The 17,007-nt window shown below is 39.5% G+C and overlaps 1 protein-coding gene across 2 annotated transcripts in view; it reads left to right on the forward strand.

Moving 5' to 3' along the window:
• The first annotated feature begins 6,424 nt into the window (after positions 1 to 6,424).
• polr3a (polymerase (RNA) III (DNA directed) polypeptide A) overlaps positions 6,425 to 17,007 on the forward strand; it is a 63,694-nt gene continuing 53,111 nt past the window's right edge. For both annotated transcript variants that reach the window (XM_056241793.1, XM_056241794.1), the window contains exons 1-7: positions 6,425 to 6,635; positions 6,814 to 6,949; positions 9,076 to 9,213; positions 11,353 to 11,524; positions 13,871 to 14,025; positions 14,739 to 14,978; positions 16,071 to 16,233. In XM_056241793.1, the coding sequence (XP_056097768.1) occupies positions 6,592 to 6,635; positions 6,814 to 6,949; positions 9,076 to 9,213; positions 11,353 to 11,524; positions 13,871 to 14,025; positions 14,739 to 14,978; positions 16,071 to 16,233 (1,048 nt within the window). In that variant the 5' untranslated portion in view covers positions 6,425 to 6,591. The remainder of the gene's footprint in view (positions 6,636 to 6,813; positions 6,950 to 9,075; positions 9,214 to 11,352; positions 11,525 to 13,870; positions 14,026 to 14,738; positions 14,979 to 16,070; positions 16,234 to 17,007) is intronic.

A 17,007-nucleotide genomic window follows, 5' to 3' on the forward strand; every position in this document is an offset into this window, starting at 1 on the left:
CCACTGTGTGCACGTGTGTGTATGAAAGACGGTACTGAACAATAAGGGTCATGAGTTGTGTTAAAGGTCACCATCTGCATTGATTTCTGCCCGTCTCCACTTATCTGCACACGCAGCCTTTCTGCTATCTTCACATATGCAAATACACACAAGCCTGTGGGCCTGGGGGAGTTACGGACAGGCACACACACACACCGAACGACTTCCTCGGCCCATCGGAAGACGTGAGACGCGTTCAAACTGTTCACACCACTGTTATCTGGATTCAAGCATGAGGTTTCACAAATGCTGGTTCGAGTCGAATCAAGCCATTGTGCATTTGCATTACGGTTGACAACTGAAAATGAGAATTTGGTCATTTACTCGGCCGCATTTTTGTTCCAAACCCATATGGCTTTCTTTCTTTTGTTGTACACAAAGATGTTAGAGCAGAATGAGATCCAACGACAGACTTTCAGACAAAAAAGCACCATAAAGTATCACAAAAATATGACTTCATGATTTCAAGCCTATTGCTTCCTTTAACTTCCATATGACAAACATTCTGCTTAACATCTCATTTCATGTTTCACAGAAGAAATCACGGTGAGAAAATGCTCATTTTTGGGTGAACTATCCCTTTAAATGCCTTGGTTTGATCTGAAGTGTGCGTATACAGTAGATTAACAAATGATTTGCATGCAGACACACTTTTAGAAGCACATTTGTGTAGTTACGCTCAGGTGTGGCCGAGCACACGTGGGTTCATCAAAGGGTCATTTAATCACGTGAACCGATTAAGTAAATGTCAGAGTAACTCTCTCTCATACACTGAAGCCGATAGCATGCAAACACACACTCATGTTTCCTCTTCTGCTGTTTTTTATAGCCTGCAGCTCCTGATCTCACAGATTGCCGTGTGCTAGAACATAAACGGCGTTATGAATATGATCACATGCAGGAGTGCTGAGCTCTAATGAGCGATAAAGTCACACACACACACACACACACACCACAGGAAACAGAATCTGATGCCTTCCTCTGGTGCTCCATATGCTGAGCTGTGATTGGCTGCTGACAGAGCGACATCATACCTCATGAAGATAACGATGCTGAACCGAACGAAAAAAGAAGACAAGATAACATGCTGAACCACTTCTGCACACTGACCCTTCAGAAACCACAGATCCAATGATGTTTTAAGACATTATGGTTGCCAAATTAAAAAATGAGCGCATTCACGTCAGTTTAACAAAACAAAAGGTACATTTTTGGTTACAAATCATGTCCTTTAAGGTACAAACTGGAATGAAACAAATTTGTTCCTCTATATTAGTTTTTTTACAATCACTTTGTTACTATTTTCAGAACCTTGATGTCATTTTTCACAACTCTAGACACAAAACTCACAACCAATGATCAAAATGCACATTTTTTCAAAACTCTAACCCTTTTCTCAATTGCTTGGATACAATACACATAAAACTTAGATCATTTGTTCATTCAACAAAAATCACCTGTTCAATATGACACAACTTACTGTTTTTTACAGTCACTTTGCTACTTTTGCTATTTTCAGAACCTTGATGTCATTTTTCACAACTCTAGACACAAAACTCACAACGGTTAACACTTGTAACACAGGCTGTCTAATGTTCAAAACATTGCATTGTGCATTCACATCTTTAAAGAAATCTTGCACTTGCACAATCATTGGTTCAAAAAACAAATTTACTGTGAAATACCATTGAAACACAACTATAGATCACTCACACACAAGCGACCGATAGTTTCACTGTGTCATTGTTCGTACAAACATTTCATTATGGCACTACATGTACAGTAAACACATCTCTGTACAAGCACTGCAGTCGTAGAGAGAATACACACATAGTGGAATCATTGTGTAATATATTGATGCAAAACACTACAGTACAATCACAACACAGGTTTATTGGAATCAAAGCAAAAATATTAAATATTAGTCTACATCCATGGGTATTGTAGTCTAATTGGTTCATGCTCCACGCTAATTGGTGACAATGAATCTCGTTATCTTGAAACTTTCATGATTTACTGTAAACATGGAAGATTGTGTGTCTCTGCATTAAGAGTAATGCAACAGTTGATAGTTAGATCATTGTAAGGAAATGAATAGACACTCATTATTCTGTAAAGATAAAGACTTGTTAATGTTTAATGTTCATTTAACTTTGAACAAACTGTTGCCAGTAAATAACATCAATTTAAAACTACAGTAAGTTACTGGCAAGCAGCTGCCAGTAATACTGTAATTTCTACAAATTTTTTTTACAGTGTATTTCTAAACGCCTCAGCCATACTGAATACTAGCTTACTAGTACATACTGAATACTGCATCATATTGTTTTTATATGGTAAGTGAGTGAAGCAGTTGCAATTGTTATATTCAATTTATACAGAAAATTCACATCCTGTGTGTGTTTAGTTTACTATGTGCAGTAATTTATACTATCCAAAGTAGATTTCCTTTATGAACCCTAATTACATTCTAATAATCACTAGTATAATGAACATTGACATGACGCATTTATATATGATTATTTTAATTAAGCATAAATCCGAGTGATTCTCCTGCTCTCCCGTCTCGGGTTCTTCATCTTCAGGACACACAACGGTTGCAGATTAACACACACTAACTAAAGCTTAAACGCTATAACATATGCCACTGACTCTTCACACACTGACCTTAATCTGCTGGACAGGATTGGTGTCCTTCAGTAATGACATTAGCTGAACACACACAGGTGTCTAGATCATGTCTTGTGATATATATACTTGAATGCATGTTCTGTAATCATGATGCATAACAAAAATACAAGCATGTTTTGTGCAACAGCATCAAAATGTGTTTAAAAAAGCAGCAAAAAAATCAAATTCCTATTATTTTAATTTTAAATTAATTATTGTTTATTAAAATTAAAGTTAATTAATTTAAACTATTTATACTAAAATAGTTATTTTCCCATGCACATCGTTTCAAAGCAGCTTCTTGTATTAAAAATACTGTATTAATAATGTCTTAAATATTATTTTTATATATTGACTTGTGCCATATAAAAATTAAATGTCTAGTGTACAAAAACCTAATTTTATCAAATTTGCTTCTTAAGTATTTGCTGCTCTATTTATTGGAAAAGACTACAATACTTTTTTGTGTGTGTGTTGATGCATGCAGCATGTGACTGTATTGCTGTCTGAAAACATCATTAGTTACTTTACACACACACACACACACACACACACACACACACACACACACACACACACACACACACACACACACACACACACACAGGGTATTGTGATGGAGCAGTAATGGTCAGATGGTCTGTGCTCTCCTGATAAAAGACGTTTTATAACCATCCTCTGCATTTCATATTTCTGACCTCTTGTTCAACTCGGCGTGTCCATTACTGACTCATTTCTACACACACACACACACACACACACACACACACACACACACACACACACACACACACACACACACACACACACACACACGTCATTATATGCACATGCTCACAACACATATTTTATTTATTCATCATTTCGTCCTCAGAACAGGATTTGCACAAAGATCAAACCTAAACAAGGCTCTTGAAAACCAACAACCAAGTATGAAAAACCAGCCTTAAAACATTCTCCTTATACACAGTTTTAAAATGCGTTTACAATGAATCACTACACGATGATGGTGGATAAAAGCACTTTACAGTAATGAGACTCGGCATGTGAGCTGTTAACTTAACTAACTCTTCCTAAATCTCCACAGACGCCATAAACAAACTACAGATAAATAAATCATTGCACGTTCATGTTATGGAGATTGAATTATTCCACACTGAAAACATATTTGAGTCTCTCTGCTGGATCCCATTGGCTTCCTCTGTCTATACAGCATCAGATGATCCTTCAGCTTTTAACCTATTTTTTACAGTCTATGCTTTTAACACTGTAATACAGAGATGCTGCTTGCCTGGGCGTTTTGAAAGGTTTTTAAAAGCCTGGGCGCGTAAATACTTTAACAGATTTACAGAGTCAGACTCTGAACTCCAACATGAAATCATTCTGTTGAAATCTACAGTCCAATTACAAAACAAAGCACAGTGAGAACTGAAGGCCGATGGTGAGTTTGGTGCGTAATAAGCTTAAACGCTCTATGAGGAATTAATATATTAATTAATTATAATTATTTATACTTTAACAAAATTGTAATTAATAGTCTGAAAGGGTTTGATTCTGTTTACAAATGCAAGTTTGTAGGGTAGAAGTATGCAGACTATAAATATCCTAAAGTCCCCCTGTGGTGAAAATCCAGCTTTTAATGTTGTTTATATGTCTTTCAATACGCTTTAAGACACACCATGTGTAAATTCATAAGTCGACAGCATTGCTGAGTATTTTCTGCTTAAAACTGCAGTGAACCAAAGACAGTCTCAAAAACACGGTTTGAAATCGCTGGTGTTTCTGACGTCACAAACGACCTTGTAACCAATCAGATCAACGTGTGATCGTCAATGAGTGGATCTCTGAGCTGAGTGAGTGAGTGGAGGCGGGGCTTATTAGAATATCCATAGAACCACATACTAAGGCAAGGGTGTCGAGTTACATTTAAGCTGTTTTAAGGCACAAAAGGCATACAAAAATGTTTAAATATGTAATTTTGGTGATCAAAGATGAGTTTTAAGGGATAAAATAGTATAGTAGTATGGTCAACTCATGCAGTTCTTTTTGAGTCGGACACGCTACGTGCTACGTGCGTCTTGCGTCATCAGTCTGGAACTACGGTTCGATTAGTATTACCGGCTTAACCGGTTACTTCCTGAGAACCGGCTCAAAAGAATGATTCATTCAAGAATCGAACATCAGGTGGTGAGTGTAACGGATGTGGGGCAGTAAGAGCTGTACATGCAAACCTCACTCCCCTAGCCTTAAGAAACGCGTTAGCGACTGATGCTAGTGGTTGCGGTCTTTAGCATCCTTGTTAGCACCAACCTCCCATGCCAGAGACGCAGGTGCGAGTCCAGCTCAGGCCCGGTTACGCAAAACTAGCTGCTGCTGTAAACAAAACACAATCAAACAGCGCCACCTATTGGCAGACTGATAGAAACAGCTGGAATCTGAATCATAACATTATCAAAAGAGCCAATAGGCTTTATGCACAGCTTCACTACTTCCTGAACTTCAGCCAGCCCTTTGTTTCCTGTCTGCCATTATTGACAAACTGATTAATCCAGGTGTGCCTGATTATTGTTACTGAGGCCAGGCACACCTGGATTAATTAGTTTGTCCAATAATGGCAGACAGGAAACAAAGGGCTGGCTGAAGTTCAGGAAGTAGTGAAGCTGTGCATAAAGCCAATTATGCCAAATATAAAATAGATTACAAGTTAGAGCAGGTTTTTTTTAAATAACTTTGTTTGTAGTTGTACACTCACTACTGTTGTGATGGTCACATCAGATCGTTGGCAGCTCGAGTTGTTCCACCGCTGGGGAACAGAGAGGATGAAGGGGCTGGCGACTTTGTGGTTCATTGTGAAGGAACAACCAAGCTGACGCAATATACACTTGTATTAAGTTAGAAGGCTGTATTTCCAGTCACTTTTTCCAGTCCTGAAGACCAACATAAAAGCCTTTAATATTCATCATCTCCAGAGAGAGACGTCGTGACACGAGCTTGACCCGAGCGACTAACGGCTTTTTCTTTTTTGGCGGCAAACGAGTGGCGTTCAAACTTCCCACCGGCAACCGCCAAGTAATCCAGCTTTACTGAAAATAAGGTAGATCAAATGTCCTCTAGAATATTTCACTAAATATATTATATATTTAGAGGACATTTGAACTACCTCATTGATATAATATCAGAGAGGGCATTTGACCCTCAGGTAGCCTATTTTATAAATTATATTTTACTAAATGTAATTATGAACACACAAAGACCTGTTTCTTGAACATGAAGTGAAATTACTTGTCGATTTTACTACAGAATTGCAGGCTGCATGTGTTCATTAGTGTCAAACAGAGTTTGTTTACGCAAATCAGATACTTTAATAAATTAATAACATCTCCTAGGCATTCCGCTGCTCATCATTAGTCTCAGAAAATAATTCTAAAATGTTCATGTACTGTATCTTTCGGTTTATAAATTAAAGAGCAGTGACATCTAGTGGCCGTGTCTAAAAATGCAAACGTCCACTACCACGTCGCGTAAAACCTTTCAAAACATACAGAAATAACCTCCGAAATGTATATAATTCACACTCATTCAAATGTAACTGCTTCTGATCCAAATATACATTTTTTAACAATACTTCGAATAAGAATGTATTTTTCAGAGCGCTCCCCGTCGCCAGGTGTCGCTGTGTGCAGATGAGACGCCGGCGGTGACGCGCTCAGTCTTCATGAGACACTCATGGACGCGCACGCAGCGACGTCAAAGCAAGCAGTGCTGCATGTGGCAGGATGATCAGACGAGACCTTCATTAAACGCTGCAGTGTACGCATATATCACCATAATTATATTAATTTCACTGAATTCACACGCTGGCTGCGTGAACGCGCCGCAGTCATGGTGAAGGAGCAGTTTAGAGAGACGGATGTGGCCAAAAAGATGTAAGTGTGTGGGTTGCATGCAGGATAAACACGTTTCATCAGAACTTTACACACAAATAACATGTCAGCTGTCTGTCTGTTGAACTGTCTGTTTGTCTGACTGTGTATAACTTTGCATGTAAAAGTTGTTCATGCATGTTATGAGTAATAATGATGTTTGTTTCTCTGGCTTTATCAGAAGTCACATCCATTTTGGCATGAAATCAGCAGAACAGATGAGACAACAGGCTCATATTCAGGTGGTCAGCAAGAACCTGTACAGCCAGGACACCAGCCACACACCACTGCAGTATGGAGTCCTGGACCACCGCATGGTGAGGTGACACCACTGACACACACACACTACACTCTTAAAGGGTTAGTTCACCCAAAAATGAAAATGATGTCATTAATGACTCTCCCTCATGTCGCTCCAAGCCCGTCAGACCTCCGTTCATCTTCAGAACACAGTTTAAGATATTTTAGATTTAGTCCGAGAGCTTTCTGTCCCTCCATTGTACATGTGTGTACGGTATACTGTCCTTGTCCAGAAAGGAGATAAAGACATCATCAAAGTAGTCCATGTGACATCAGTGGGTTAGTTAGAGTGTGTTGAAGCATCGAAAATACATTTTGCTCCAAAAACTAGGACTTTATTCAGCATTGTATTGTCTTCCGGTTCTGTTGTGGATCCGCGTTCAGTGCCGCTGCTGACGTAAGACGCTGCTGACGTGTGTCTGGTGTGTGTGTGTGTGTGTGTGTGTGTGTGTGTGTGTGTGTGTGTGTGTGTGTTCTGGTTCTGTTGTGGATCCGCGTTCAGTGCCGCTGCTGACGTAAGACGCTGCTGACGTGTGTCTGGTGTGTGTGTGTGTGTGTGTGTGTGTGTGTGTTCTGGTTCTGTTGTGGATCCGCGTTCAGTGCCGCTGCTGACGTAAGACGCTGCTGACGTGTGTCTGGTGTGTGTGTGTGTGTGTGTGTGTATTCTGGTTCTGTTGTGGATCCGCGTTCAGTGCCGCCGCTGACGTGTGTCTGGTGTGTGTGTGTGTGTGTGTGTGTATTCGGGTTCTGTTGTGGATCCGCGTTCAGTGCCGCTGCTGACGTAAGACGCTGCTGACGTGTGTCTGGTGTGTGTGTGTGTGTGTGTGTCTGGTGTGTGTGTGTGTTCGGGTTCAAATAAATATGGCTGGGCAAAAAAATGCAAGTCTTCCTCTGTGTGGAAATCCTTAGACATGTTTGTGAAGATTGTTTTGTTTCCAGCGTGCGTCTCCCTCAGACTGTAAACGAAGCTCGGGCGCACTAGACACACACACACACACACACCAGACACACGTCAGCAGCGTCTTACGTCACACACACACACACACACACACCAGACACACGTCAGCAGCGTCTTACGTCAGCAGCGGCACTGAACGCGGATCCACAACAGAACCAGAATACACACACACACACACACACACACACCAGACACACGTCAGCAGCGTCTTACGTCAGCAGCGGCACTGAACGCGGATCCACAACAGAACCAGAACACACACACACACACACACACACCAGACACACGTCAGCAGCGTCTTACGTCAGCAGCGTCACTGAACGCGGATCCACAACAGAACCGGAATACACACACACACACACACACACACCAGACACACGTCAGCAGCGTCTTACGTCAGCGGCGGCACTGAACGCGGATCCACAACAGAACCAGAATACACACACACACACACACACACACACACCAGACACACGTCAGCAGCGGCACTGAACGCGGATCCACAACAGAACCAGAATACACACACACACACACACACACACACACCAGACACACGTCAGCAGCGTCTTACGTCAGCGGCGGCACTGAACGCGGATCCACAACAGAACCGGAATACACACACACACACACACACACACACACACACACACACCAGACACACGTCAGCAGCGTCTTACGTCAGCGGCGGCACTGAACGCGGATCCACAACAGAACCAGAATACACACACACACACACACACACCAGAAACACACACACACCAGACACACGTCAGCAGCGGCACTGAACGCGGATCCACAACAGAACCGGAACACAATACAATGCTGAATAAAGTCCTAGTTTTTGATATTTTTGGAGCAAAATGTATTTTCGATGCTTCAACACACTCTAACTAACCCACTGATGTCACATGGACTACTTTGATGATGTCTTTATTTCCTTTCTGGACAAGGACAGTATACCGTACACACATTTACAATGGAGGGACAGAAAGCTCTCGGACTAAATCTAAAATATCTTAAACTGTGTCCTGAAGATGAACGGAGGTCTGACGGGCTTGGAGCGACATGAGGGAGAGTCATTAATGACATCATTTTCATTTTTGGGTGAACTAACCCTTTAATACAGCAGAAAAAAGGGTTTGTTAGATGATTAACCGAGGCTTGATCATCTCATCATGTGTTCAGGGAACCAGCGAGAAGGACAGGCCGTGTGAAACCTGCGGGAAGAACCTCGCGGACTGTCTCGGACACTATGGGTATCTGGATCTGGAGCTGCCCTGCTTTCACGTCGGATACTTCAAAGCTATTGTTGGGATCCTACAGGTGAGATCATCATAACGTGTCTATAAGCGCACAGTGTTTTGCTCTGGGTTTACGGTCAGATATTCAATATTGCATTTAACACATATAATACATCCTTTTGTCTAATATTTTTTAAGTTTGCATGATAATATAACAATATTAAGTCAAAATAAAGTATTATTTAAAAAAATAAACAAATATTATTATATAAATCATATATACTAGCTTATTTATATTATATTATAAAATATTGTATATATTGACCTAGAGGTGTAGAAAAAGTAATAACATAAATAACTATAAATATAAATAAAATATGTACTGTATTATAAATTATTGTATATTATTGACTTATAAGTATTGAAAAATACAGTATAAATTGTAATAATAATAAAAATATATATAAATTATAAATGTAAGAAATAATCATATAATACATAATATTGTATAAATAGAATAAATGTATAATTTGGTGCAATAATATATAACTTGTAATAAGGCTCAATAATATAAAATGCTATAAAACTGTGACTAAATAATATATAATACATTATAAATATTATGGTTAAAAAATTACATTATATTACATACAATTTAATATGTATTATATTATAATATAATACAATATAAATCATAATAATAAAGATAATTATTAAATTATTTTTACTTAATTATATTACATATATCTATTTTATTATGAATTATATTGTATTTTTAGTCACACTTTAGATAATGGTCCAATTCTCACTATTAACTATGACTTTTTCCTCAATAAACTCCTAATTACTTCTTATTAATAGTTGTTAAGTTGAAGTATTATAGGATTAAGGGATGTAGATTATGATCATGCAGAATATGGCATTATGTGCTTTATTAGTACTAATATCCTAGTAATATGCATGCTAATAAGCAACCACTTAATAGTGAGAATTGGACCCTAAACTACTATAGCGTCACCGTATTTTTATATTATTAGTAGGGGTGTAACGGTACACAAAAATCACGGTTCGGTACGTACCTCGGTTTTAAAGTCACGGTTCGGTACGTTTTCGATACAGCAAAAAGTAAGAAATGCCACAGAATTTGTTAAAAGAAAAAATATTTTTTAAATAAGTGTGAGTTTTCCTACATCTTGAAACTTTCAGGTCTATAAATGGGTGTCATCTTTGAAGGATGAACAAATAATGTTTTGGTCATCATCACATTAAAAATAACATTTAAATATATGAAGAGTTCAGATGCAAAAGCCATTTAAAATTTTCTTCTAGAATGATCATTTTTATCAAGCTTGTATATTTAAGTTCAGTAATTTCACTTAAATGGCAATGAAGATTACCTATTAATTGTCATTTGAGTGAAATTACTGAACTTAAATATACAAGCTTCATAAAAATGATCATTCTAGAAGAAAATTTCAAATGGCATTTAGAGGCTTTTGCATCTGAACTCTTCATATATTTATTTATATAATATTTGAGTTTTGAAGTGCTGGAAAAAGATGTGTGAGGTACTTGAAAGCATTTCACTATTCCAGCCAAACTGGTTACAGTTAGTGTTGTTACTATATTAAATCCATGGTGAATGTTGCTGGTCTGTGGACGTAAAGTATTACTAGTTCATTCACGGCACAATGTTTCTCCTGGTTTCCACGTCAGCGCTGTTTGATCTAATAGAGATCTACGGTTAATAACGGAGAAATGTGAATCCTTCTCAGTAGATCTCGCAGCGATGTTATTACTTCAGTGGCGAATTCAAATGTTTTCTTCACTGGATCTTAGCGCTGTGTAGTTACAGTGTCGCTTGATCGAGATCGGCTCGCGCTGCACAGATGTTGCTGGTCCGAACTGATCAACGATCCGTGAAGCACAATATAATGAGTAGCGCAGTTTCGTTCCGCTTTCATTCCGCTTGCCATTTGATGTTGCGCAACGTTGTGGTGATCGCGCCAGCGCGAATTTTGTCGGCAGGAAAAATGGTCCTAGGAATCGTTCGGTTTGTATGCGTACCGAACCGGAAGCCTCGAACCGAAACGGTTCAATACGAATACATGTACCGTTACACCCCTAATTATTAGTATCTATATTGCTAGTGTTTGTTATTTTATATTATTGACCTATTATTACAGTTATGCACATCTTATTTATATTCGTGTTCACGCAGATGGTCTGTAAGACGTGTTCTCACATCCTTCTGGCCAAAGAGGAAAAGCTTCAGTTTCTGGATTACCTGCGCAGACCCGGACTGGCGTATCTGCAGAAGCGCGGCCTCAAGAAGAAGATTTCTGACAAATGCAGGAAGAAAACCATATGCGTGACATGCAGTGCGTTCAACGGTAAAACAGCAGACTGATATAAACTGCACTCTTCTGCATTGATCTTTATGATGTGATGAAACATTAGGGTTGGGTATCGGTTTCATTTTAACGATTTTGATTCTGCTTATTGATTCTTATCGATTCCTAGTTTCGATTCCAATGCTCCGGGTTCTTCCCACTGGTCCTTGAAATCCTTGAAAATTTGTGAATCCGAAAAGAAAAAAAATTCAAGGCCCTGGAAAGTTTTGGAAAATAAACACGCATCGATATACAGGTCCTTGAAAGTGCTTGAATTTATTTTGTGCATATTATTCCCTCCGATCGGATGAAAGGGTTATTTTACAAACACTTCGTGGCCTATGCATTCTAGCTTGCTTGATTTACGTTAGTTACTCGCATTTACGAATTAGGTTAAGTGTTTCCCGCGTGAGGTACTTTGTGTTGTGTTTAATGTGGGGACACATTTGTTGTGTTCAACAACAAACGTTGAGGTACGATCGTGGTAGTTTTGTGTGCGCGTGAACGTCATCGCGCGCACTACTACGATCGTCCCCACATTAATGTGATCATCCCCACATTAAACACAACACAAAGTAACTTTTCCTCTGCGGTCGCCCTACAGGTTGGAAGCGGAATTGTCCATTACCGCTGTTGTAAATAATTTAGCCTAGCGCAGCCGACTGTCGCACGCGCACGCTAGCTGTTTATCCGGCACCAGCTTTGGAATGAACGATGTCCACAGACAAGGTAGAGTATGTTGCATGATTTCATGAAAGTATGATGTATTGCGACTTCAGAAACGAAGAAAAACAAAATAATGACTATTGTAACGCTTGACGTATAGCAAGTCAAATTTGTAGTTTTCTTATGTCCCATTAGAACTACAGAAACGCGACCCGATCTGGCAATCTCACATAGCGTGGTTATAGCAGATATAGGACCGCAAAGCGAATCCAGAAGTGCCTTTCACCCTGTTACGACTTGATGAACCACTGAAACCATTTTGGAAACATTTTTTTAAGTTAAAAAATCTTACTTAGGGCCCTTTCACACCTACCTTGTTTGGTCCGGACTTTCTGACTTTTCAGTGTGGTCCGAATCAAAATGACAGGTGTGAACGCTCCCCCGGACCACGGTCCAGACCAAACAGATTAAATTTGGTCCGACGAAAAGAGGTAGTCTCGGTCCGGATCAAACTGAACAAAGGCTTGGTTCGTTTCTAGTGTGAAAGCATTTCTGCATGGTTCGGACTTTCAGACCTTTTACAGGAAGATCCGGTGGCTCCCGCATAGCCGGAAAAACAGAAGGTGGCCGGAGAAATGAGCCGTGGCAGCACATGGGGAGAGGAGGAGACGAGGTTTTTAATTGAAGTATGGTCTGATGACATAAGAAGTCAACTTGATAAAATGTTCGCACGACGAGGACGTTCATATGGCGAATTTGACCTAGCCTTGTGTATAGTATAGTTGGTGCTGCAGGTTATTATGCCATAAAAATAACAATATAGTTGCAACGATATGCGTCTGTTCATTGATGTTGTCAAAGTTACCCGCCGAATCAACAACACACTGACGTCAGACGCACGTCCATTTACAAACCAATCAATGTCAAGATGCAGCCCACATATGATGACGACAGGACGCACGTATGTCACGTAAAGTTCTTTAGTAAAGTTAATAATCACTCACATAATTGCAGTGTGAAACCAAACCAAAACTTTCTAAAAGTATAAAATGTATCAAAACGTGAACTTTGGTTCGGACCTTGGTGCGGACTTTCAGGTGTGAAAACGCCCTTAGTGTTGCTTTAAGTCCTTGAATTTGAGGGTTTTGGACCTGGAAAGTCCTTGAAAGGTCCTTGAATTTGAAGTTAACCAAGGTGTGGGAACCCTGAATACTGTAAAAAAACAAAAGAAAAATTAGATATCATTCACATTTAGTCTTATTGCAAACCATTTAATCGTAGCTGAATATCATTCATGAACCGAATTCAACAGGCTATAGAGAACACTTATGCAAGGAACGTTTGCCTGTGGTTTAAAAATACCATAGAAAGACAAGTAGCCTAACTAATATAAATCTCAAGCATTAATAAAGACAAGTAAACACTCAGTAATTAAAAAAAAACAATAGCAACACATAGATGCAACTGAACAATGATACTATTGAAATAAACAGTGTTTTAAGATTTTCAGGGATTCATGTACAGAAACTGTAATAAAACGTAATATAACACTGAAACACATTAACACTCACAAAGGAGTCGATAAGAGGAATCGAAATTAAAGTTGTATAACAAGTATCTGATTCCTGACCTCAAGTTTTCGATTCCCAACCCCGTGAAACTTTGCTCATGTCTCTCCAGGCCCCGTGAAGAAATGTGGCTTGCTGAAGATCATTCATGAGAAGTATAAGACCACGAAGAAAGTCATCGATCCCATGGTGTCTGATTTCCTCCAGTCGTTTGATGTCGCCATTGAACACAACAAAGAAGTGGAGTCACTGCTGGCCAGAGCACAGGTTAATATCCACCAATCAGGATACAGGAAAACTAACAGTGCTTGTCCACGCAGTGACGTGTATTTTCGTGGATTTTGTCTGAATTGTTGATTTATCTGATAGAAATAAAAGTTGGGGTGGAACTATGTCGATCCGTGATCCGTATCAGACAGCGCTTGAACACCGAATTGATTCTCATTCACTTGAACGGACACATACACACAAAATTATCTCTAAATGGTGTCGTCCGTGTCATTAATGTTAATAAAACAACAAGATACAGCTTTAACAAAAATGAAACTATATTTAATTTCTACAGTGAACAAATAGTGTTATTTTACGTTTAGGCCTAATTATTAAATTCTGTACCTAAATACTACTGTTAGACTTTGTAACTTTATTTAGTATTCATCTCTGATTGTAGTTTGTGTATTTGTTGTTATTAAATTACTGACTGTTCACCTGTTTTTAATAATGTTTGAACTTTATCAGTTAGGTTAGTAGTTTTTGATGTGGTATCGAAAGTACTTGAAGTGAGTTTTAAGTAATAAATGAAAAGTAAAGTTACATTAACTTCCCCCAATATATATATAGTGTGTATATGTGTGTGTGTATGTGTATATATATATATTTTTTTCACAGATACGAAAAATGATCCGATCCGTGATTTTTGTGATCATTTGCACCACTAACTGAAAGTTTTATTTTTCCTCTTCTCGTTCCTTGTCATCCAGGAAAACCTCAATCCTCTGGTTGTGTTGAATCTTTTCCGGAGGATTCCAAACGAGGATATTCCTCTTCTGCTGATGAATCCCGAATCCGGCAAACCCGCGGACCTGATCCTGACGCGCCTGTTAGTTCCTCCCCTGTGCATCCGGCCCTCCGTCGTCAGCGACCTCAAATCCGGCACCAATGAAGATGATCTGACCATGAAGTTAACCGAAATCATCTTCCTCAACGACGTCATCAAGAAGGTACGCAGGGCGCATCAGGCCCGTTTGAGACGCCAAACATGACTAGGGCTGTCAACGAATATTCTAAATTCGAATAAATATTCGAATAGTTTTAAAAAACAGAAATTCGAAGGTGAAAATTAATATTCGAATCATGTGTGAAAAACACGCCCGCGGTAGCAGAGGCGTGGCTGTCTGCTTTGCGAGTGGCGAAATTCTGAAGCTTAAAACGTAAAACGCATTTTCCAGCTGCACAGACAGATAGCACAGTGAGTGTCTGGCTCACTCATTGGCTGTGCTGCGTCAACTGCACATCCAATGGCACGGGCGCCTCCAACGTGTGCGCCAATGAGCTAGCATTACATCAGACACGTCAGAGCCCGCCAATGGGGGCGTGGCCAGACGCCCTCGAAATAGCCATAGTACTAGCAAGCTAGCAGCAGTTTACCACAGCACAGCTCGCTCGGAGCGTTCAATGTCGGTTCTATATACTGTAAAACTTCAATTAATGTTAATAATATTTGTTTCAATCACTGAATGAAGCCTGCTATATTTAGGACAAGAGTCCTTGAAAAAAAAAATTTGTATTTCTTAAAACATGATATATTGTGAGTTATTACTGATAATATGTCGATTATCGCAGTATCGCCATATCGTGATATTATCGGTATCGTGAACAATGTATCGCATATCGTATCGTATCGTGAAGTACCCAGCGATTCCCAGCTCTAGTTTGCAGCATTATTTAGGGATTTTTTTTTCCCTTAAAGGTGCCATGTGGAATGTCTGCCAAAAAATAAATTATACTCCACATATTCCATACCAGATGGGGGCAGTACACCTCCAGAAAGTTGGCCTACTCTAGTCTGTTTTTTAGTTTCGGGTTGTTAATCTTCTAAAACCGTCAAATCGTCCGCTTTGTCCCGCCAAAGCCTATTTTGATCGGTGAGTGATGTAGAATAGAATGACTGCTGCGCTTGACAGGGCTTATAACGAGCAGAGAGAGAGAGAGAGCGCCCCGGATACTTTCGGCAGAGAAATGTAGCATCAGTGCATCTCTAGTATATACGTGACTTGTAAATGTGGCCTAATTGCAGTTGTGTTCACCCACAGCACCGCATGTCAGGAGCCAAAACCCAGATGATCATGGAGGACTGGGACTTTCTGCAGCTCCAGTGCGCTTTGTACATCAACAGCGAGCTTTCGGGGATCCCGCTCAACATGGCACCCAAGAAATGGACCCGTGGCTTTGTGCAAAGACTCAAGGGAAAACAGGGTACGGCCCGCTGAGAGCTCAAGGGCTTCGCTGAACGCCAGCCTTTCCCATGAGTCTGTGGAAATGCTGGTGTTATATTTGGCCTTGTCCAAACACACACACTTGCGGTCTTTGCGCTTGACCACTTGTCTACTTGCATGACGCATTTCCTCTATTTGGCCCAAGTGTTCAAGTAGGCGTAACGACTGCAAGTGTGTGTAGAACTTTTGATTACTCGATAGTAGGGCTGTCACTTTACGTTGATTGCACAATCGATCGGACCAACCAACACAAGTTTCAAAACCGAAAATAGGGAATCGATTTTAACGGCCTTTTTAACCAAAATTGTGTCTTAGGTGGACAGATCAATACAGCACACAGAACATGTCGGATGTTGGAAAATAACAATGTCTTTTCTGTTCACCAAATGCTTTTTAATATTCGCTATTCCTTCAATGCAAGTGAACAAGCGCACTGTTATTTGTTGCGCACAGTGATGGAGGAAGTACTGAATCTCAGTACTTAAGTAAAAGTACAAATAACCAGAGACATATTTACTTTAGTGAAAGTAGAAGTACCACAATGACAACCCTACTTAAGTAAAAAGTACCTGATTTTAAATGTACTTTAAGTATTAAAAGTAAAAGTACTTGCATAACAATTTATTCTTTTAATGTCTATATTCAAATGATTAATAAAACAGTTCATTCTAACTCATTCAACCTAATAATCCTATAATGATGGAAAAGCCGTTATTTTTAAGTTTTTGTCACCATTTCTGAACAAGCTTGCAAT

This window comes from Rhinichthys klamathensis, unplaced genomic scaffold (genome assembly GCF_029890125.1).
Source record: "Rhinichthys klamathensis goyatoka isolate OS25496 unplaced genomic scaffold, OSU_Roscu_1.1 h1tg000677l_1, whole genome shotgun sequence".
NCBI lineage: Eukaryota > Metazoa > Chordata > Actinopteri > Cypriniformes > Leuciscidae > Rhinichthys > Rhinichthys klamathensis.